Consider the following 24,973-nt stretch of genomic DNA (forward strand, 5'->3'; position numbering starts at 1 on the left):
AAGTCTCAGATGAGAATATCTCAACTATGTAACTAGATACTTGTAACTACCCATATCTTACGGATAGCTAAGTACAACAACTCAATCTAATCCCGATAGTATCGGAGTCTATTCCAACATGATACGAGGAGAAAAGGAGTGAACTGTGTGATGGAATTGATCAAACACCAATCACAGTTATTGAAGTAAATTAAAATTAGTGAAAATTAAGGGGCAAGGAAGCCACGGCAAATGCCGGCAGCAGCCCCAAAGTCAGAGCAAATGAGAGGTGCTCCATGTTCTTCTTTGGATCGTCGTGAGAGAGAGAAAGAGTTTTACTACTTACAAATGAAATTTTGTTTGTATCTTTAGATAATGTATGTGTTTCAAAGATATTAGAAGCACATGAAAAATGGCAAGATGCAATGAAAAAGCATCACTTTAGTGATACACCTTATTAATCGGAAACTAGATTCTGACCCACCCTTAAAACAATGAGTATATTTTTTGTTTTACATTTTTTTAATAAATTTAATTTTTATATTTATGACTTTTAGTTACATTTGTGCCTTTCTTTGTATATTTATAACATGTGTACTTTTGGAAAGCATTTGGTACAACGGATATTTTATAAAATATATGATATATCTATTTTTATAAAAATGAGTTCTCGTATGATATCGCACGAGTTCTTTACCTAGTTATGATATAGTAAATCCCAGGTAAATATATTAAACCTCTTGCATGTTTAATTCAACCAACTTGTTTCTTGCTACACCCTTGCTTCTTTTGGAGAGCTGGTTCTCAAAAAATAAAGACGAGCTCTTATATCAGCTGTAGTATACCCCTGACTTTGAGAGTCTTGGGTTGCTCAGCCTTTGTAAGTTAACTACAATATGTGTTAGTCTTGGGTAACTTGTTTATTAGTGCCAACGTTTCGCTAGAGACCTTTTTTGCTTCTAGACAGGGCCGTCTTTTAGCACGTGCAAGTGGAGCGGTCGAACAGGGTCCAAAATTTTAGAGGGTCCATAATTTTTTTTATTTTAGTAATACAATAGTTATAAATTTAAAATCATATATATATTTATTAAAAATCAGATAGCTATATTTAATTTTAATTTTCGTATTTATTAACCAATAAATATAAATTACAAATTTGATTTTGTTTACATAACCAACAAAAATGCAATAAGTCAGGAAAAAATTAACATTTATATCAATTAATATATTTTGGAAAGTACAAAATAGCTGTTGGTGTTTGATTTAATATTCAATGTAAATTTAGAAACTTAATATTCTAATTTGATTATTTTTAGGAAACTATTATTAATTAGTTATTATAAATAAGGATATAAATATATAATTTTCAGCAATTTTTACAAAAAATAGTAAACACAAAGAAGAATGACTAGTTTAAGCTCTATTGAGAAGAAAAAGGAGGAGTCTCAAACTTCTTGTTTAATCAAATCAAGAGTCTACGACTTTTGGTCTAACCACTATCCATGTTCTATTGCTCTATTAGTTTTTTATAGATTATAACTCATGATTGTTGATATAAAAAAATCAAAAGAAAAAAGAAACTGAAATATTCATAGTCTCAAAGAGGTTTTTTTCCTAAAGTTTTAATTACAAAACCAAAAGATGTTAGTAAAATATATTATAACAATATTTTGTCAGAAAAACATAAACTATTTTAGATTAGTAAAAAGGGTCTTTTTTTTTTTTGAACAGGGTCTCTTTAGAGTTTGAGACGGCCCTGCTTCTAGATATACTTGTGGAAAGGAAGTAAGAGTCTCCATCAGCCGTAATGCATGAACATGTTCGCAGTCAATAGTTGTGATAGAGCTTACGAAATTAAGATAACTGAACGTTTTCGTAAATGGATTTGAATAAGTTCTTGAGGATCAAATCCATCAGAGCACAGCTGACTTGTTAGTTACTTGGACGTCACGTCCCGCCAACAGACTATAAACCAGTAGGACGAGACGACTTCAATAAAACTTGACGAGTTAAGAACTAAGTCTTCAGTTTAACTTTCTGGATCTAATGTTAGACCTTACAATGAGACGGAATTTGTTTTGGCTTTTATTATGATAACTAGATTCTTTTTCCGCGCTACGCGCGGATTATGTATTTTAAATTAGTATAATTATATAATATTTTAATTAGTTTTTGTTTTATTTTATATTTAGTGTATTGTTTTTTCCTTTTTGCATGTCTCATTTTCCCAATATTAACTTAATAAATTATTATTTGCGTAAGTGTTTTTGGTTGGTCGGTCTCTAAATTTTCTTCAATAATTTTATTGATGTTTTATTTTCTTCAATAATTTTATGGATTTTATTTTTTAATATTTTAACATTATTTAGAATTAATAAACCGGAAAATGTCTTCAACATTAAAGCATATTAAGATACTTTGGATTTTTTTACTGCTTTTTGATTTAGTTTTGTTCTTTTATACTCTTGTGTGATTTTAATAATGCCTCAAAATGATTTGATTTGTATTATTTTGGTCATATTCTGAAGCTGCAAACAACATCAATAGTGGTGTTATAATAAATTTTTGTTTCAAATATTGAACCGAGTAATAATTTTCACATACTTTCATGGTAATTTATATTTTAAATTTAATCATATTTTATCATATGTAAATTATTGCATCAAACTGGGGAGATTTGTTTTTATTTGACCAGTTTAACTTAATATTTTCATTGTTTTGTGATTGGTTTATTGATATAAAATGGGGAATTTAATTTCATTTTTTCTTTATTATTAGACAGAGTCTTGTTTTTTCGTAAAATATGTTTTATTATGTAAAGCGAAAATATAATAGTACTTATCACTAAAAAATAAAATATTTTAGGTTATTTTCTGTTATATTTTATAAATTTGATAATACTATATGTAAATATGACTTTTAACATAGTTTAAAATGATAAAAAAATCATCATAAGTAAATGCATCGGAATAACAATTGTTTGATAATGCACTTCAAAGTATTATTATAGGTTTAGGAGTTTTCTTTGGAGTTGATTGTTGAATTATAGTGTCAGGACTGATACTATTTTTATTCATTTCATGGTGAAATATCAAGTTTAATAAAAGATAATAATTTAAAACATAAACCAAATAAAAAACTTGTAAAATATAATATTATATAATAATGTTCAATATTTTAAAAATATATAAATTATGTATATGTTCAAGAAATTAAAAAAGTGATTTCAAATTTTAAATCATTGAATTGGTTATTTATATCTATCTGGTTTTTAGACCGGCAAATTTAAGTAACATATCTTTTTGAAATAGAAAATAGATTAAATATTTTATCTGTATTTTAATTTTTGTATATTGTCTGTATGTTTTTTGTTTTTTTTTTAAATTATAATCTTGAAGATAATAGAGTAAATAATTTCTACTTTTTGATGGTAGGCTTATGAATGGATTAAAAATTTGCTAAATAAATACAGAGAAAAAGTAGTGTACGAACCAAGATTTTTTGGAAGAATAAATTTAGACAATACAAAAAGAAAGGAAATACGAAGCCGCAAATGAAACATGAACAACATCGCTGTTTAACAATTACGGAAAGAGAAATGTATTTGTTATGATATTTTGACAAAGTTTAAAACATACATTTATATGTATCTTAATTTCAAAAACTTATTTTTCATTTGAGAAAAAATAATAATGATTTATGAAAACTCTATTCCCTTTATCTGAAGCGCTATGTCAAGTCCAAACTACAGAGATAAATGGTGCAACGGCCATTGTTTTCTTTGATCTTCTTATGGAAGAAGAGACAAAGCTGAGACCCAAAAAAGACATAATCTTCTGATCTGACTTCTTATTCGTACTGGCATTGTGATGAACCACTCGCTTGCTCCTCTCCATATAGCTGCAGAGAAGCAATGTTCTTAACTTTTGACATTAGTTGAAGCTGTTCAAGCCCAATTCCAAGATCACCAGTTGAAGTTGTAGAAGATTTTGGTTTTTTTTTTCAACTCCTGAAGGGTGAAGGCACCAACTAAGGAATAAAAAGATTTCCAATTCCACATGCATAACCAGGATGATGCAAAGCACAAAAGCATACAATTAGCAAGAATTACCTTGCTCACACCCATACACATGAAATGATTAGCAGCCTAACAAAGAAAATAAAATGCATTAGTTCATCAGTAAGAAGATCCATGTCACATTCAACAGCCGAAAATTAAACTTACCAAAACAGCATGACACAAAATCTGCTCTTCTTCTTTATTTCTTGAATTTGTTTTGTTCCTTTTCAAGTGCAAGGTGTAATGGGATCCATGAGACACTGAGAACCAATGCGGCTTTCTACGTAGATGTAATGGAATTTATCAAAGAGAAGTAGTGAATAGAGACTGGCCTGCGAAGAACACAAAATGCAAACCGCAATCGCTACTGAGACCGCAAAGCCTAGCTGTATCTGTGCGATCTAAGTGCCTGAAGGCTAACTTAAAGGGACGATGAATGCAGCGAAAGAGGCATTTAAATATGAAAAAGTAAATGTGAAAGTTACATAACTACTACAACCAAAATCTGCTGTTATGTAACTAAGTAAATCCACTAACCTTTTATCAGAATCTATCATCATCATGGATCTGCCTTACTGATACTTCCCCTGACTTTTGTCATGCTTGCATGATCCATATCTGATGTACTTCTTGCATCTGTGCATATCAATGGTATTAAAACAGTTATATATCTTAAGTTCAATCATTACCTCGGCGACCATGTCACTGAAGTCCTCTGGCTTATTGCGTAGTTTCTCTCCTCTTCTCTTGCCTCCTCATACCTTCCAAAAAAATCAAAAATGTAGGTAGAGTTAACAACACTATTTTTCAATAGCTTTTATATTCTTATTGAACTCAAAAATGCATTTATTAGCCTCCAGCTCTTCTGGCTGTAAACTGATATCCACACTATCTGTCTTTTGCCCCTCTCAGCAAATCAAAGCAAATCAACCTGGTCATATTTACACAATTGCATAAATTAGCCGCTTGTTATTAGTCAAACCGAAAATCGAGGATGTAATAAATGCATATAGCAAGCGTCAGAATACACTACCATAACTAAACGTCTATACCTAATACCAATGATTCTCAAAAACACAGAAGACTTGGACAATACAAAACTAACACGGTCTACATGACCGAACAACTTCAAAAGATCAAATTACTTCTAAAGTTTTAGCCTCATTTCCAACCAACCATGAACTATCAATTTAGTATTTGACAACGACATACTTAAAGTGCCTACCAATTCCTTTAGTAAACAAATGTTTGGTAAGTCCGACATAGATTGCTTACCCTTTTCGCTCCCGGCTTGTCTTGAGTACCAGTTTTAATAAGGTATGTGTGTGTGGTTCCGAACACTGTTCCAGGAGCAATTCTTCAAGTACCTTCAGAATTTTTTTAAAAGAACAGCATTAAAAACCAACCAATAAGAGCTAACAGTAAAATACTGCTCGACATCAATTAAAATTGGGTTTCCTACTTGATATAGAGGCCTATCGGAATCCTTTCTCTGCTTCAATTGCATTTGGTGTCTCTGTGCCAGTTGGAGTGCTGAAAAAGGGAAAAACGTTCAGTTTCATACTTGGATATTAGTATATAATAAAAAGTAATAATAATAATGGAAAAAAAAAGATATTACAGTATATAATAAGCAAACAAATACACCTTGGAGTTTAAAGCAAAACAATGTCTCGACAATGTATCAAACGATTCCATGCCGTCTTCTAGTTCCTCTTCATCCATCTCATCCTCTTGTTCCTCTTCCTCCAAATCACCCTAGTGCTTGCTCTTATCAATAGGCTCATCCTAAAGATCATGATAAAAGAACATCACATTTGCAAATTATGATAATGTTGAAATAATTTAATAAGAAGCTTATAATATGTTCTAAGAGATGAGAGGCATAAGTCAAGATGCTGCTGCATAAGAAGCTTATAATACGTTAAGCATTTAAGTAACTATCCTTAACGTGAATATGACGCAAAGCAGAATGAAGCTGTGGAGGCACTCATACAAAAACTTCCAAAGCTCAGGTTAAAAGCTGTCCTAGATGATTGCGTTGAATGCTTAATCTGCTTAGAGGAGTTCCATATTGGACATGAGGTACTAAACATCTCTTTTACTAATATTGTCAGGGGATTAACCAACTTCTTATGCATAAGTTTTGCTACAATTCTGTATTTGCCTGCTTTTATTCCTTAGATGAGTGGAAATTGTCTGAATTTTACATGTTAGAGGTTTACCTTGCGCCCATAATTTCCATGTGGAGTGCATAGACCAGTGGCTGTGTTTGAACGTGAAATGTCCTCGGTGCCGTTGCTCGGTTTTTCCAAACCTTGATCTCAGCGCATTATCCAACCTCCAGAGCTCATCAACACAACAGCCCTCCTCACAGGGGAACACGGAAACAACAGAAGCTCGGTTACATAAGAAGCCAACCACAAAGCGAGAGCTACTTCCTGAGACTTCCGTCTCTAATTCACCCGGTCCATACAGACACCGCTCTGGAGCTTACAATACCTTAAATCACACACGTAATCTTATAAAGATTCTCTGTACATAGCAAAAAAGTATCAAAACTGCATCCTAAGAGATCAAGAAACTTGACACTGACCAAAGATATTCAGAAAGCCTGCCTCCAATAGCAGTGCTTGAGTTCTCAGAGCCTCATCGAACCAACAACCACGTCGAATCTAAATGGAGACGTTATAGGTTTAGAGGCCACCCTAAATCAAAACACAGAACTAATGTAAGGTCAAATGCTTTCAAAAATCAACAGACCCAATGTGTGACCAAAGTGAAGACTACACTCGACATGGGTTGCTGCAGTATCTCGAGGAAGGATCGCAGCCGAAGGCGTCTTAACAGGCCCGAGCCATTTCGCCGTAACGGTTCAGCTCCGGTCTGAGAACCGGGTCCATTGGGTCGTTAACCCGGCCCAATCGTCTTCTCCTTGGATCTTATGCCACATATCTCTAAGCCTCCTCTCTTACTCGGTTTTCTTATCGCGCCGGCAGAAATCCTCCGCCGTATGCCACCGTTCTCCACCACCGTTCTCCGCCACCGTTCTCCGCCGCCGTCGGTTAATCCTTGCCGTTCATGCTCGAGCCTGGAGATGACGGCGGATAAAGAAGCCTCGTTGGTTCTAGAGAGAAGCTTTCGTAGGCTACTCGGGATCTTTTCTCCGGGAGATGAATGAACAAAGGTTTGGAGGAGTTGGTGGTTGTTAGCCATGGATGCGGTGGGTTTTGGTTTCCAGAATGTGGAGCCGGTGAGAGAGAGACGGGAATACTATAGATAGGGTGATGCTTGGGGATTTAGGGATTTGAAGTGGAGAGGGAGGCAGACAGACTATTATTAAAGGATGCACTGAGACGAAAAGAAAAGTGAAGAGACGATTGGTTTCAAATCATCCGCTTGTTTGCAACGAAGAAATAGGACATGTCGAGCTGGCAACTTAAAGCTTTGTGATAGGTTGATTATTTATGCTTACGTGGATAGGCTGAGAGTTGAGATTATCCCCCTTTTAGTATTGTATTGATACTAACTATTAGGTGTCACATAAGACGGCATCAATTAATAATTTACTCACATCTTCCGTCTTCGGGTACATTGTCATAATAACATTCTCTATCTCGGTTGGCGTGTTAAGACATATTTGGTTTGAAGCTGAAGGAAGGCGATAACAATGGCTTTCTGCGTTGACTTTTTTCTGTAACTATACGGGATGACCGGCATTCACGTGCTGAAACATCATAACATACTATTGCATCTCTGATTGGTATGTTGATTGGCTGTGTCTTTCTTTTCTTCAGGGAACTTAAAATTGCGTTTTCAAACTATTTGTGTGATGGTTTAGGCTTTAGATGGATTGTTCTGAAGCACGTACAGATAAAATTGAGGCACAGCGGTTAACGGGTGTGTCTCATGACATTGAATCTGTCCCAGATTTTCTTACCAATCTCAGGTTGTCAGATCTTTATAATCTCCCCGGTGAATATGTGGAGATGCATCCGGAAATCTTTAATGCAATGAGAGCTGGGAACATAGAATATTTGGAGAGGATGAAAAGCTACGGAACACCAATGGCATGTCTCAAGAGTGATTTAGGAGACTCGGTTCTTCACCTTGCTGCGGCTTGGGGTCATCTTGAGCTAGTTAAGAGCTTAGTCTCTGAATGCCCATCTCTTCTGTTGGAGTCAAATGGCAAGGGACAGCTTCCTCTTCATGTGGCGGCTCGTGCTGGCCATTCAGCAGTTGTTGAGGCTCTTATTTTGTCCATAACATTTTTTGCTGAAAGATTCTCTGAAGAAGGTAGAGAAAAATTGAATCTATTTGTTCTGAAGGACGAATATGGAGATACTCCTCTGCACTTAGCCTTGAAAGACCTCCATGAAAAAACAGAGGTATTGCATATTTTTGTTGAGATTTTAGGTTTATGACCCAGAACTGAATATGGAGATATTCCTCTGCACACACTAGTAAAAACATGGATATAGCCACTGTTTATGTAACATTTCCTGAGCTTTTTGTTTTAGCCAGAAAACAAACACCGCGAATTTTATTTGTACGTAGCAAAATCATAGTTAAAATAGCCACAACTTAGCCAAAAAGTTTAAAAAATTCTAATAGACTATTTTAAAGTTTTTATCACAAATACAAATCCAAAAGAGAAACATGACCAAAATGTTTCATTTAATAGATAAAATAACATTAATACCCAAGATATATAAGTACAAATAAAAAATAAAAAAAATATAGTATCATATTATATGTTTTTAAATTCGAATTTTTTTATATCTTTTATAAAAAAAAATTTATTATTTGTTTTTGTAATTTGAAATAATTTTTGAAACTACTTTTCAAATTTTTATTTTCAAATTTTAATATTTACTTTTTATTTTTTATTTATAAAATTTTAAAACTAAATTCCAAATTCTCAGCCTTTAACTAGGTTTAGATTAGTTAACCCTATGGGTAAGTGTATATTTACCTCAAAACAAAATCTATACAGATATTTTTACTACTGACTAGATTCACTCCAGAAGTTTGTTATACAGTTTTGTATATGACAAATTCAAAGTATCTCTGAGGAGAAAGCCTTCTGTAATGTTTTTTTTTTTTTGCTAAAATTTGGTGAAGCCTTCTGTAATGTTATATGGGTAGATTATTATTGCGTCAATTTCTCTCTGCTTAATCCCAAACTGGACTGATACTATTTTTACTCCATGTTTATATGTAATGTTGTATTGCTTTACGATTCCATACATAACCTATCTGCTAAGTGAAATCTCTTTACATACAAATTATTTCTATATTTCCAAGAACTGGTGTCTTCTAAAACACATCTGACGCATTGATAAATTTCTTTCCTTGCTTTTGAAGTATCAGCAACGCTCCACAAAATCATCCTTGTCTCATCTTATTATGCATTGCTTCAGATCCATTTCAGTTTCTGATCCATCAACACACCTGGTGGAAACAGCTGCCTGTCTGGTGAGTGCTGACCAGCGAGCTAGCTTCGTTCCTTGCGAATAAAAATGGAATATCTCCTTTGTATTTGGCAATTGAAGCTGGTAATGTATCCCTTGTGAATGCAATGTTAAACCGTTCTGGTAATAACGTCCAAAGCAAGAACTTGACCTCAGAATTAGAAGGGAGAAAATCGCTTGTGCATGCCGCCCTAATGGCCAAGAGTACAGGTGTATATCCAGATGAAGTTATTCAAATTTCATTGCTAGAAAAACTAATCCAAGTTCCTACTTGTTTGGACAGATGTTCTTGACGTTATTCTCAGTGAAGACACAGGTCTTCTAAACGAGCGAGACGAAGAAGGAAGAACTTGCCTTTCTGTTGGAGCATCCATGGGGTATTACAAAGGAATATGTAAGGTATTAGATCGATCAACAAATAGTGTTTATGAGCGCGACGAAGATGGTTCCTTTCCTATCCATATGGCAGTAGAGAAAGGTCATGAGTGTTAATCTTTTACCAACCGCTTGTGTTACACAACGATCACAATGTGTTACACACGAGTTCGAGAGAAAGAATAAGATAGACGTTTCAGGCTTATAAACTTTTCTGAAAATACTTTTGTATTATTGAGATTCGGTAATAATGTTTACAACAGATGATTGATCTTTATATAGAGATCGAATCAATACAAGTATAAGAGACACAACTCTATATACTAAAGGACACAACTTGAAGAGTTACAACTCTTTGTGTAATAACATAGATAACTAACTTATGTAAATGTATCAAGGAGAGATTAGATTATATAGTTTAACACTCCTCCTTAATCATATCTCGACTTGACTCCAAGCTGCTTCCTTAGATCTTCAAATCTTGAACCACCCAATGCCTTTGTGAGAATGTCTGCGAGTTGATCATCCCCTTTGCAATACTTCAGTTCAATGATTCCCTTTTGCTCAGCTTCCCTCACGAAATGGTACTTGATCTCTATGTGCTTCGTCCTTCTGTGTTGCACCGGATTCTTCCCAATTGCTATTGCTGATTTGTTGTCACATAAGATCGGAATGCCTCCTTCAAACTTCTGACCAAAGTCTTCAAATAGTCTTTGTAACCACACTGCTTGATTTGCTGCTGCACACACGGCTATGTACTCTGCCTCAGCCGTTGATTGCGCCACTGTTTGTTGCTTGCTTGACTGCCAACAAAACATGGCTGATCCAAGAGTAAACACATAACCTGAAGTGCTTTTCTTGTCTTCCTTAGAACCACCCCAATCGCTGTCCGTGTAGCCTAGAAGTCTTGGTTCTTTCACGCTTGTGAAGTACACTCCAAAGTTTGATGTTCCTTTGACATATCTTAACACCCTCTTGGCTTCTTGGTAGTGCTTCATGCGAGGTGATGACATGTATCTTGAGAGATAGGCGCTTGCATACATCACATCAGGTCTTGATGCACACAAGTACAAAAGCCCTCCAATGATGCTTCTATACTTAGTCGGATCTCCATACTCCTTGTCATCCTCAACTCCTTTTCCTTGTGGTGTAAGTGGGTTGCTTACACTCTTGCTGTCTCGCATCCCAAACTTGTCTACAAGTTTGTTTGCATACTTTTCTTGTGAAAGAAATATGCCTCCATTGTCTTGAATTACTTCCATTCCAAGAAAGTAGTTCAACAATCCAAGATCCACCATCTCGAATTCTTTCTTCATGTTCTCCTTGAATGTGTTGATGCTCTGAATGTTGCTTCCTGTGATGATTATATCATCCACATATAGACTCACGATCAACACATCTCCTCCTTGCTTCTTGATGTATAAGGCCGCATCATTCATACTCCTCTCAAAACCGTTTTGAAGAAAGTATGAATCTATCCTTCCATACCATGCCCTTGGGGCTTGCTTTAAACCATATAAAGCTTTGTGTAGCCTTAACACTTTGTGTTCCTTCCCGTGTGTCACATACCCAGGCGGTTGTGTGACATACACTTCTTCCTTGAGGTCGCCATTGAGAAAGGCTGACTTCACATCCATCTGATACAATTGCCACTTCATCTGAGCCGCATAGGCAAGTATGGCTCGTATTGTATCATGTCTTGAGACAGGAGCAAACGTCTCAAGGTAGTCAACACCATACTCTTGAGAGAACCCTCTTGCAACTAGCCGCGCCTTGTGCTTGATGTGATTGCCGTTTGCATCGGTCTTGATCTTGTAGATCCACTTCACACTTATCACATTCTTCTTCTTTGGTTTGTCCACTAGTTCCCACGTCTTGTTCTTCTCAATCATGGCTATCTCCTCATTCATTGCTTCTCTCCATTCCTTGGTACCACACGCTTCATCATAAGTGTATGGTTCTTCATTTGCATGAAGACAAGCTTCTATAGCTTGAGCCGCTTCATCAAGCTCTACTCTCGGTGCCCTTTCCATGATATCAACCATGGACTTGAACTTCCTTGGTGCCTCAGAAGTTTCTTCATCTCCACTACTAGTATCATGATCATCATTTTGAAAGAGAACAGGACTGAAAGTACCTCCAAATTGTTCCTCAGGACTGGATGCACCTTCGGTTTGTTCCTCAGGACTGGATGCACCTTCGGTTTGTTCTTCAGGCGAGTGAGAGTCTTCCATAGACAACTCCAATGTCTTCCTCACTTCTTCTTGCCTTTTCCAATCCCACTTCTTTCCTTCTTCAAACTCGACATCTCTTGATACTTCAATCTTCTCATTCTCCAAAATGAGAACTCTATAGCCTTTGGATTGGTTGCTATATCCAACAAAGACTCCACGCTTTGCCTTGACGTCTAGCTTCCTCCTCTTTTGATTTGGGATATGTATGTAGCATATGCTACCAAACATTCTCATGTGTGACACATCTGGCTTGTGTCCACACCACTTCTCTATAGGAGTGACATCTTCTTCTATTGCCTTTGATGGCAGACGGTTTTGAAGATATGAGGCAGTGTATACCGCTTCTGCCCATAACTTGAGCGGTAAGTCTTGTTCTGCCAACATAGATCTAGCCATCTCCACCAAGGTCCTATTCATGCGCTCCGCTGCACCATTTTGTTGCGGTGAATAAGGCAAGGTGACTTGCTTATTGATTCCTTCTTCTTCACAGAACCGGTTGAATTCTCGTGAAGTGAACTCACCACCTCCATCTGATCTCAGTGTCTTGATGGTACAATCCGACTGCTTCTCCACCATTGCTTTGAACTTCTTGAACAGTGAGAATGTCTCTGACTTTTGCTTCATGAAGTATACCCAACACATGTGAGTATGATCATCCAAGAATAGCAAAAAGTATCGGCTTCCATCAACAGACTGGTGCTGCATCGGCCCACATACATCCGTATGTACAATCTCAAGCTTCTCTCTTGTCTTAGTTTGAGATTCCTTTGGGAAGCTTTTGCGTGATTGCTTTCCAAGTCTACACGCCTCACATGCTTCCTTCTTGACTTTAAACTTTGGTAATCCCTTTACCAAGTCTTTGTCTTGCATTTGTTGCAACCTTTTGTCGCCTACATGACCAAGTCTCTTGTGCCATGTCTCCATCTTTCCTTGCTCACTAGCGCTCAAGGCCTCTTCTACCTGAGCCGAACTCATCCTGATTCGATAGCTTTTGTGAGTCATTGGGATATCCATTATCCTCCTTCCTTTTGCATCATCTATGATGCATCTCTTCTCTTGGAAACTCACCCGGTATCCGCTTGAAACAATTTGTGGAACACTCAACAAATTTTTCGCCAAACCCGGAACCAAGAATACATTTCTGATGGTCTTCTTGCCACCTTTGGTCATGACGGTAATGTCTCCTTTACCGGCTGTCATGACTGTGCTTCCATTTCCAATCTTTATTGGAACCTTGATACTCCTATCAAGCTTTGAGAAGTAACTCTCCTCCTTTGTCATATGATTAGTTGCTCCACTGTCTACTAACCAGACATCTTCCATCACTGTTGTTGCTGCTTCGCTCGCACTGAACAACATGTGATCTTCATTTGAATCTTCTTCGAGACTCAGATGTGCCTTCTCTTTCTTCTTTGAGTAGCACTGATTTGCAAAGTGGCCTAACTTGCCACAATTGTAACACTCCTTGTTACTTCTGTGATCCTTCTTTGGATCTTCCTTCTTTTGTTTCCTCCAACACTCGCTCTCATTGTGGTTGTCTCTCTTGCAGAAACCGCACCACTTCTTGCCTCCTTGGCGCTTTGAGTTGTTTTGTGTAACACCAAAATTTTTGTGTTTAACACGAGCATCGAATGCTCCTTCACTGGTGCTTTCTTCTCTTGCAGCCAGCCTTGCTTCATGAGCCTTCAAGATCCTGATTAACTCTGTCATCTTTGTTGAAGTCAAATCGCTTGTTTGCTCCAACACACTGACTATGCTATCGAACTTGGCTGGGAGAGAGATGAGTATCTTCTGTATGAGTTGAACATCTGACTTTTGTTCACCATGATAAGTTAATTGATTTGCCAATTCAACTATCTTATCTGTGAAGACCTTAATGTCTTCATTCTCATACATCTTCAGATTCTCATACTCCCTTCGCAATGTTTGAAGTTTAATCAAACGAACTTGAGGAGAGCCTTCATACTCCTCCTTCAATGCATCCCACGCCTCTTTGGATGTTGATGCTGCTGCAATCCGTGAGAATATATGATCCGATACAGCAGTTTGCAAGATTTGCAAAGCCAATGTATCGTTCATCATCGCTTCTTCTCTAAGCGATCTTGCCCTTGCTGTTTCAGGGGTTTCATCCACTTGTGCTGGTGGGGCTGCTACGCCTTCTTCAACCACAGACCATAACTTCCTGGTCTTGAGAATGGTTGTCATCTTGATGCTCCAGAAGTCGTACTTCTCTCCATCAAATATGGGGATTACTTGATTCTTCATCGTTTCGAATGATTCCGAAATCGTATGACAAAATCCTCTAGCCTCCTTTTCTCCACGCCAAGTGTTTCTCTTACTAGTGCTTTTTCCTTTGTCCTCTCAAACGTAAAGCTCTGATACCATGTTAATCTTTTACCAACCGCTTGTGTTACACAACGATCACAATGTGTTACACACGAGTTCGAGAGAAAGAATAAGATAGACGTTTCAGGCTTATAAACTTTTCTGAAAATACTTTTGTATTATTGAGATTCGGTAATAATGTTTACAACAGATGATTGATCTTTATATAGAGATCGAATCAATACAAGTATAAGAGACACAACTCTATATACTAAAGGACACAACTTGAAGAGTTACAACTCTTTGTGTAATAACATAGATAACTAACTTATGTAAATGTATCAAGGAGAGATTAGATTATATAGTTTAACAATGAGAAAGTTGTTAGGGAGATTCTAAAACGTTGTCCAGATTCAGTAGTGCTGATTAACAAACAAGGTCAGAACATTCTTCACATTGCAGCAAAGAGTGGGAAAGCTGTATCTTTTCTTTTGGGCTATGTAAGGAGACTTTATACAAAGTATCATCTAATCAACGAGCAAGATGTAGATGGGAATACACCTTTGCACCTGGCCACCATAAATTGGCGCCCTCGGACTGTTGATAGTCTAACTAGCTTTGCTTCAACCAAAACAAACATTCTGAATATTCAGAACAAAGATGGGTTGAGACCTCTTGATCTCGCAGAGTTAAATCTACAGTCTGATTACTATCTGTGGGAGGTGTGTAAATTTATCTTTCCATACAGTCATATTTTTCTGTATCATACTAGATAAAAAGAATCAGATTAAAAATTGGAAGAGATCTTAATAATGTATAAGATAAATGGGAAAATCTCTTTATCACCAATTGGTTTTAGGTTGGAAATCCATCAAAATTCATATATCAAACCATATAGTCATATAGAGCTAATTGCCTTTGCTTTCTTCTTACTTTGAATAACAGAGATTGACATTAATGGTATTGCTGTGCGTTTATGCGCCTAGAGGTGTTGCTTGGCTACCGACAAGTGGGATGACGCTAAGAAGCAGATCAGAGCATCATCTAGATGCAAACAAATACAAAGACCATATCAACGCTCTTCTACTGGTGGCAGCTCTTGTAGCCACTGTTACATTTGCTGCGGGATTTACAATACCAGGTGGCTTTAACAGTTCTGCTCCAAACATGGGTATGGCCGTTCTGGCCTATGACTCCACCCTCTTCTTTTTCCTAGTATTGGATACATTGGCGATGCAGAGCTCAGTTGTAGCAATAGTTGCTCTTATCTGGGCGCAGTTGGGGGATCCTGCAATCGTTCACAGAGCATTTCATTTGGCTTTGCCATCACTCTTCCTTGCTCTTCTCTCCATGTCATGGGCATTTGTTGCTGCCTTGCAGGCTACAATAAAGCAAAACAGCGTGCTTATAAACGTCATTTCAATTACTTCTATGGTCTTCTATGGTTTGATAATATTCCTCCTTGCCCCTTACGTTATCCCTCAGGTTCCTGGCTTTCCTTTTCTTCAAAGATTGACTCGTATATATCTTATCCTTCTTTTGATCTTTGTTAATGAAGACGATTCTGGAAGACATTACACATCTGGCTCTGATAATATGTGTGTGAAGAGTGTGGCAGAGTCTGTGGGATCCTCAAGCGCGAACCAAGTGGGAAAGTCTGCTTGAAAACTGATTGTAGTAATAACTCCATCTCCAGGCCTGATCACTTAAATAACATGAGTTTTGGTGGTTCCACATGCAGTATTTTTCCTTGTTTCTTACGTTATCCCATGTTCCTATAATTTTCCTCTTCTAAGAGGCTTCACTAGGACATATGTCTATCTTTGTTTGTCGTTTTTAATGAATATGTTGATGATGGGAAACATTAGAGCTCAAAGGTGGGGTTTGTGGAATCTTAAGGTGCAGGATCATGCTAGAAGCGTGAAATCGTTTTTGATATGATGTTTGGTTTCGATTTTCGAGTCTATCAAATGTGTAAATGAGTTAATTATTGTTTGAACAGTGTGTAATACGTGGTTGTAGTAATAATCACATATTTGATTTACAAGAGTTATTCAATCAGTTCTGGTGCAGCACTTTGTAAACGAAGCTCTTCGTGAGCATATGGAAAGAAGTCGTTTAGATGGAAGGCTTTGTCAAACTGGACTCCGGTCAGCTGTGTTGAATTTTATAGCCAAGTATATCCCTTCCAACGAAAATTGAACACATAACCTTTTAGATCCTGTTCCTATCAGATAATCCAATAGTTTTAATCGGTAGCTAGGTCAACTAATCGTTGGTGATCATGCCTTGCTTTCTTTGGAATAAAGAAAAAAAGTTGACTTTTTCAAACATTTTTATATAACAAACATATATAATACAATTATACTAGGTGATTTTTCCGTGCTCATGCACGTATATAAATATTTCTAAAGTAAATGTACTATAATAATTGATTATTATTTATTTTTAATTTTAAATTAATTTATAATTTGTATGCATCATTTATATTAATAATATTATATTATTTTAACTATACATATGATTTTATATATGTTATATCTAATTGGTTTTGTTGTTTGTACATTCCATTTAGTTATCATTTGGATAAATTGGATTGCATCTCTAAATTCTTTTTTTTTTACATCGAACGGCTATTCTATTACTCAAAAAAGTTGAGGTGGCTTGGATAACCAGACTGGAATAGAACAACAACCAATGTAACAAAGTTTCCTATGAAAGGATCTAGCATTCTTAGCTAACGAATCAGATATTCCATTTTGTGCTCTTGGGATGTGAGATATCTTGAATTCCGGAAAGTATAGCTGGAGCGTCTTTATCGCCTCCAATTCAGTAGCAAAGCTTGGCCAAGCTTGAGGCTTTTCTATCATTGCAATCTGTCCCAAACTTCTGACACGAGGAATGTAGAAGCATACTCTCCATTGCCCATCGCAGTGCCTCCACTTCTGAATGTAGAGTAGACTCTCGCCTAGTTAAATTCCGCATTCCCATAAGTTGTATTTGTCCCATTCTATCCTTCCAAACCCATCCGCAACCACTAAATTGATCCATGGAAGTCCATAATCCATCCACCATACATATGTTGTCCAAGCATATGGCTTGGGGCTCCTCATTGTGAAGCTCCTGTGGAGTATCCGGTATCATCTCATTCGCATTGAACCAAGCGTGACATTCGCTTTCAGCATATCTGACTAATTCCAAATGATCTCTATTGATTTTCCTAAAGAGTTTATCATTCCGAGCCTTCCAAATATACCAGATTATCCATGGATATGGGTCTCTGTTAAGCTCCGGCTTAGCAATATCGTTCTTCCTTCAGAATAAATAATCCATGTTGGCATAAATACTAGGCAAAGGAAATATGTTAGGAGCAGATGGTGTTGATGCTAGAGACCATACTTGTAAAGCTGGAAGGCATTCAAATATGGTATGTGTAGCAGTTTCTTCTGGCTGCCCACATCTTGGACAATAGCTGTCGCATCTCATGTTTCGGCATATTAGATTTCTTGTTACAGCAATTTGTCATGTTATCAGTTGCCACCTAAGATGGCATATCTTCTGAGGTGCTCTTACTTTCCAAACAAAGGCTTGGAGTTTGGTTATACTGGGTTCCAGAATCTTCATTTCATCATCGTTCCTCATCAGGTTACGAGCTACCCAACATCCCGATTTAACAGTGTACTGGCTATTTTTAGTATAATTCCAGCAAAAAGAATCTCGATGGTGAGTTGAGCTTATGGCCAAACTTCTTATGAGGGGTATATCATCTGTAGCAACATAATTCTCCAGCAGTTCAACATCCCATTCCTTTGTTTCACCATTGATAAGATCACTAACTCTCAAATTCGGATGCAGGACAGGGGCAGTTGATCTTGTCGGCCTCGCTGGTGTAGTGGGGATCCAAGGGTCCTCCCAAACTCTTACCTCATACCGCATCTCTGAATTCAACTGTAATATTTTATTATTATATATATTAAATTTTTGATTAATTGCTTATTTGTATTTAAATGGTTGTTGTCTTAGACATGTAATATATTTTATGAAGATTATGGATAACTTAAAAGCAAATTTAATATTAAGAAAACAAATAACTTTAATAATGATAAAGTATAATATATCTACCTAATTAAACTATTTTGTAACTATTTGATCAAACGATGTTATTTTTTAAATTTATTTTAGTTTTTTTTTAAATATCTCTTAAAAATAAGCAGTAAACAAAATTGTGATTGTATATAAGTGAAATATTATTTATTGATATTTTTTTGATAATTGAAAGATATTATATTCAACTAAATATATGAAAAATAAATAAAACATTTAAATAACATTAATTATAAACTATTTTTAGTCAATTTAAAATATATCAGTTTATGTTACTTAATTATTTTATGTAATCATCTAAGATAGATAGATATATAAAAATATTTCTATTACTTTGATTTTTTTTTGTATTGTTTAAAATTATGTTTTAAAAGAAATTATGTATATAATGGAATATTTAAAGTGTTTATTTAAATTTTCAATACTTATTGTTAAAAATCATATCCAAATAAATATGAAATTGAATATTTGAAGTACATATTTATGTTTCAATTATTTATATTATATATTAATTTAGACATTCGGATCGGTTTCTTCAGATATTTTTTCGGGGTTTCGGATTTTTCGGGTTTTCGGGTTACCCATTCGGGTTCGGTTAATAACACTTCGGGTTCGGATATGTTTTGTAACACCCTATAAGATCCATTGAGGTATTTTTTACATTTCGGATCGGGTATGGATCAGGTGTTTTGGTTCGGATTCGGTTCGGATTTCGGGTTTCGGATTTTATGTCCAGCCCTAATTAAGAGTATCAGTGTAATCAACCATCGTGAGAGCTAACGTGAGAGCGAAGGAAACTGGCTTCTCAAACAATATTATAGAGATTGTGTGTTTAATAATTATTGTAAAAGATATTGCACTATTCATTACTCCCTCCGTTTCATATTAAGTGTCGTTGTAGAGAATTTGTTTCGTTACAAAATAAGTGTCGTTTTCGATTTTCAATGCAAAATTTATTAATTTTATTCAGCAATTTATTTTTCTATTGGTTGAAATATAGTTAGGTGTATTGGTAATTGTGTTTTTATATAAGAAATATACAAAATTAATTGTTTTCTTAATCCGTGTGCACAAACCCAAAATGACAATTAATATGAAATCGAGTGAGTATTAGTTACAGTATATATGCTTTATAGAATACAAAATCATTTAAAAGAAATACCAATTGTGGCGTTTTAATTTGCCAAATGTGGCGTTTTAAATGGAATTATGATCTGAAATTTACCAATGTAGTTCTAATTGATTTGCCGCACAAACCTAATCACCTTTCAACAATATGTTCAAACTTTTTATATTAGACAAACTTAAAATTATACAGTTAAAAACGATGCACCCATCGTTTTTGCACAAGACTTTGTCCATTAATTATATATCTTTAACTGGTCCTTTTACGCAATGCATGTATTTAATTTTAAAATTTTCACTTAATTTTCAGAAACGATTATAAATTACTAAAACTATAAAAATATTACACTGGAAATTTTGTTATTAATAGTTTTTTTGAAAATACAATGATCATAAAATTATATGAGTATAAAATCTTATTTAATAGATAACTATATTAAAATATGCCAATTGAAAAATAAACATAATAGTTACTTATTTTAAATTATTTAATATATATTTATTATTTCATTGTAAAATAAATTAATAATGCATAAAAAATATTTTTTATATACATTATCCTTATTGGGTCCAAGGCAGCATAAACTGTTTTAATATTTTAATGATTACATGATATTACAGGTCACAGAGGACTGTTTCTTTCTTTTCTTTTTTTGGACAACCTGACTGTTTCTTTCTTATTCTTATTCGAAGAAAAAAGAAGAAAGGTAAGTACGTGTTTGTTTCCTTTTCATTTAGACCTTCGACTTTCCTCGAAAGATTAAAGGTGGATTTATTTTCTATATATCTTCAGCATCGTGGGGTTGGTTCTGGAAACACTGGGGTTTATTGAAAGTTGGGCATCACGACGCGACGTTGCTTCGATGGAGGAAAACGGTGAGAAATAACCTCAAGCTTTCCTTGATTTCATTCTTTTCATTCTTACAAGTTTCCATTTTACATTTCTCTTATCTAAAGTTTAGGCATTTATATTTATATATAGATATGATAAAGTATGATATTCAAGAACCATATGATATTCTATAATTTTATGGATCAGTGTGAAGATTCCTTATTTTATGGAATCGCAAGGCACCTCTCTTTTTTCTTTACAACCACAATATTATTTTGTCATTATTGTAGAGTTTCCTTTTTGTCTAATCTAATTCTATATATCAAGACTTCATTGTAAGAAATCTTGATGAACATAAAACAAACGTAAACTTTTCAAGCTTGAGATAAGGTTTTATGTCAACTCAGAAAAATGCGTTTTATTTTCCTTGTTAAACAAAAGAAATGAATGCTTTGATCTATATCTGCATATGGCTCCAAAGTCAAACGAATAGTTTAGGACACGGTGACTATGAAACTATCATCATCTATTTCTTCACTTGATCATAGAGGAATATTCAAGTTGGGGTTATAAATTTGTAATCATCAAGTCTCGATGTGGTTAAGCATATTTGATTCTACACTTGTATTGTATTAAGCCATGTTCGTTTTTGTATGTGAACGCAGCATCTAAATACGATATTTTGATGTTGCATTCAAACATTGTTAGTTTTTATATAGTTAGTATTTTCATCCAAGTACAACATCCAAACATTAAGTTATTCGTTTAAAAAATTAAAATAGCACTTTAGTGCTACTAGTTTGTGTTAAAAAAAGAAGAGAATTTTACTAGTTAAAAGAGACCAATAGGACAACTTGATTTTATAATAGCATTTAAACTGATTTTATCGTTTGGCGGAAAAACTCGACTTTATGGTTTTGCGGAAAAATTCAATTTCATGGTTTTGGCGAGAAAATTTGATTTTGTCGTTTTGTGAGAAAACTCAAATTTTGATTTCGGTGGAAAACTCTTTTTTTTAATGGAAAATTTTGATTTTGCAATTTTGGTGGAATAACATGAATTTATATTTTAAAAATATTGTCTAATAATTAATTACAATAACTAATCTTTTGGATTTTAAAATGCAAATTTTATATTCAAACTCTCTATCTTTGCATCTTAAATATCTAAATATTATAAATTTTGGATTTCACATCTAGATACCACCGATGCAATAGTATTCTGCATTAGATACAACGTGTGGATGCAAAAACGAACATGACCTAACTCTTCATATATAGTTTTTTTTGCTGCATTCGCCATCCCTAAGTTCAAATAGAATTAATGATATTCTCAATCGGCTCACTACAAATATTTTTCTAGGTGTCGAGTTACCAATGGGGCGATCTGATGTGCGATATGATGGACAGAAGAAATACATAAGTTCTCGGATGTATCTGGCACATGAAACCAGATCCATCGACTTTCTCAATTTGCCAACTCTCTTCAGTGACACCGGTACCACTGTGCCAATGAGTCCAAAGACCATTGCTGCAGTAAGAGCAGGTGATGAAACTTTCGTGAGAGATATGACAATTGATGTTGAGCTTGCTCTAAGCTCAGTGAACGATCATGGAAATACGATGCTTCATCTTGCAGCGGCCGCGGGTCACACCAGCCTTGTGTGTTATATGCTCTACGCGTACCCAGGTCTTCTAATGAAGTCAAACCTAATGGGCGAAGTCGCTCTCCATATTGCAGCAGGCGCAGGGCATCTTGATGTTGTCGAGGCTCTGGTTAGTTACATTAATGATAAAATCACACGTGCTGTTGCCAAAAAGATATATTTTGCTAAGAATAGAAACGAAGACAATGCTTTACATGTTGCCTTAAAAAGGAAACATGTTAAGGTGGCTTCCTGTTTGGTTTCTGCAGAGCAATGTTTGTCTTTTGTTCCAAACAAGGATGGGTTTTCTCCCTTGTATTTAGCTATTGAAGCTGGACAGGCAGATCTTGCGAAACATATGTGGAAACATTCAAATAATGGATCAAGTAGCACATATTGTTTAGCTTCAAAGGTAGGAGGAAGATCCATAGTTCATGGCGCTATGAAGGCTAAGAGAAAAGGTTTGTTCGTTCTTCCGACAAACCTAGACTATATTATCAACAAAAAAAAACCTCAAAAAGTCTCTTCTTATATAATAATAATAATATATTTAAATTTTATTGGTAAGTTTAAATATATAAAAAAATTGAATCAATAAGAGAGTGACATAAGCAGGAATTTCTTTTTTTTTTTGAATGAGCAAGGAATTTAAAAAAAAAATTAAGTCAACTAGTTTTAAAATCATTATTTCTCAAACTTTGTTACTCTCTCCTCTTTTATCATTTATTTTCATTATTTTTAACTTGAGAGACTGGGTCAGATAACTTCACCCTACTAATCATGCCTTAAAGTTTCTTGTTCAAGTTATTAATAATGCTTAAAATACCATTTACTGGCAGATCTCATTGCTGCTATACTTAATGAAGATGCAAGTCTTATTAACTTGAGAGATGAAGGAAGGACTTGTCTTTCTTTTGGTGCATCCATTGGATATTATGAAGGGGTTTACTATCTGTTAGACAAATCTATAGACAGTGTTTATGTCAGCAATGATGATGGCTCCTTTCCGATTCATATGGCCGCGAAGTATGGACATGTCAAAATTCTTAAGGCAATCCTTAAGCGTTGTCCAGATGCACTTGAGTTGCTTGACATAGACGGTCAAAACATTCTTCATGTTGCAGCAAAAAATGGAAAAGCCGAAGTCATCAAGTTTATCTTAAGATGTTATAAGGATAAGAACAAGGAAAAGTTGATTAACGAAGAAGATGTGAATGGAAACACTCCATTGCACTTGGCCACCAAAAATTGGCACCCTAAAGTTGTCAGTATGCTTACTTGGGATAACAGAGTTGACTTGGAAACACTGAACCATAACGGTCTCACAGCTATAGATGTCGCTGAGGAGAACATGGATTCGAGCTACACATTTTTTCAGGTATGTGCGTGTAACTTTTTCATTATAAACCGGTAATTCTGCTTTGCTAGTTTGCATGTCGCTGCGATTTGCGACCAAGGCCTACAACCGAATGTTGTTCGCTTACAGATTAGGCATTTAGTCCTAGCGGACATTTAAGTCACTAAAACTTTTAGCGATAAAAATTAATGATTTAGACCTTCTAATGTGTGTATACAAATTTGATTTATTTGGAATTCTTCAGAGGTTGACTTGGATGGCACTGATATCTGCTGGTGCACCAAGTGGTCCCAACCCAATAACATCCACTCTCGTAACAGACAATCCAGACGGTGGGAAGCACAAAGATCGGATCAATACTCTTCTTTTGGTGGCCACTCTTGTAGCCACAATGACTTTCACTGCAGGGTTCACACTTCCAGGGGGTTACAACGGTTCTGCTCCCAACTTGGGGATGGCAACTTTGGCCAAGAAAACAGCTTTCCAAGTGTTTCTCCTATTTGACACCTTGGCGATGTACTGTTCTATCGTAGCGGTAGTTGCTCTCATTTGGGCACATTTGGGAGATATTTCCCTCATAATGAAAGCGTTCAATCTTGCATTGCCACTTCTCGGGTTTGCGCTTATATCTATGTCGATAGCATTTATGGCTGGAACTTATGCTTCAATAAGCCACCTCCCCTTTCTTGCATATTTCATATTAGGCATCGGCCTGTTCTTCCTATTGGCTTTACTGCTGATCATTATTCCTTATGTGTCCCCGCATTATACTACGAATCTCTTTCTTCGACACATATTTTACTGCCCCTATTTCCTTATGCTTTTAGCCGCTGGTGACAACCGCAACAATGACTGAAAGAATCCGGAAATCACTTCCCAATTTTTTTTTTTTTTTAACAAGATACAATTTCATCAATGTACATTGCGTCAGATAAATGAATAAATCGTTAGAGTTTTGAGTTTGAAGTCTGAGGTTGAAGTCACGGTGGCTTGGCTTGGCATTTTGTAAAATCTTGAGCTCTATTTCTAGAGGTCTCTTCGCAATTCAGGAGATAATTTGTTGCTATGTGAAAATGATACATGTTTATTTCTCATATGTGGAAACACTTTGGTTATTGGTTTGTGAATTTTAATAGATTTAAAAATTCATATTAAATTCAGTGTTATTCGATTTATGATTTTAATATGTTGTAGTTGTCTGTTATTCACTTATGATATATATATATAAATATAAATCTATATATATATAAATCATGTGCTATTCAATCATTTACTAATGAATTTGATTTCCCATTGATTTGGAAATATCTTTTGCTCAAATACAAAGAGGGATGTATTCAAAGTAACATTTGAAAGAATTTATATTAAAATCACAGATCTATGGGGTATTTGCTAAAATGACCTACAATTTGTGGTCAACACCTTTCTTTTGTCCATAATACTTTGCCAAAAAGTTCCGACAT

General features: G+C 35.4%; 2 protein-coding genes and 1 long non-coding RNA gene across 4 annotated transcripts; 2 read left to right on the forward strand and 1 right to left on the reverse strand.

Moving 5' to 3' along the window:
- Positions 1-2,411: 2,411 nt before the first annotated feature.
- LOC125606934 lies at positions 2,412-7,654 on the reverse strand. Of its 2 annotated transcripts, XR_007338182.1 has the most exons (7): positions 6,265-7,654; positions 5,687-5,827; positions 5,502-5,572; positions 4,577-5,406; positions 4,205-4,371; positions 4,091-4,126; positions 2,412-3,988 (listed from the first exon to the last, which is right to left on the reverse strand). It is a non-coding gene; the product is annotated as an uncharacterized LOC125606934 (long non-coding RNA). The 2 variants fall into 2 exon arrangements; XR_007338181.1 differs by having other exon boundaries at positions 4,577-5,827; positions 6,265-7,652.
- A 12-nt stretch (positions 7,655-7,666) lies between these two features.
- On the forward strand, positions 7,667-16,473 carry LOC106375116 (protein ACCELERATED CELL DEATH 6-like). The gene is made up of 6 exons (XM_048776087.1): positions 7,667-8,455; positions 9,541-9,723; positions 9,797-10,000; positions 10,739-10,748; positions 14,836-15,169; positions 15,393-16,473. The coding sequence occupies exons 1-6, from the start codon at positions 7,888-7,890 to the stop codon at positions 16,110-16,112; spliced, it is 2,019 nt and encodes a 672-aa protein (XP_048632044.1). The 5' UTR covers positions 7,667-7,887; the 3' UTR covers positions 16,113-16,473.
- Positions 16,474-21,884: 5,411 nt separating this feature from the next.
- LOC106400149 (protein ACCELERATED CELL DEATH 6) lies at positions 21,885-24,366 on the forward strand. The gene is made up of 3 exons (XM_022694274.2): positions 21,885-22,614; positions 22,993-23,531; positions 23,755-24,366. Exons 1-3 carry the CDS (start codon positions 21,885-21,887, stop codon positions 24,364-24,366), a joined length of 1,881 nt encoding a protein of 626 aa, XP_022549995.2.
- The last annotated feature ends 607 nt before the right edge of the window (positions 24,367-24,973 follow it).

This window comes from Brassica napus, chromosome A3 (genome assembly GCF_020379485.1).
Source record: "Brassica napus cultivar Da-Ae chromosome A3, Da-Ae, whole genome shotgun sequence".
Classification (NCBI taxonomy): domain Eukaryota; kingdom Viridiplantae; phylum Streptophyta; class Magnoliopsida; order Brassicales; family Brassicaceae; genus Brassica; species Brassica napus.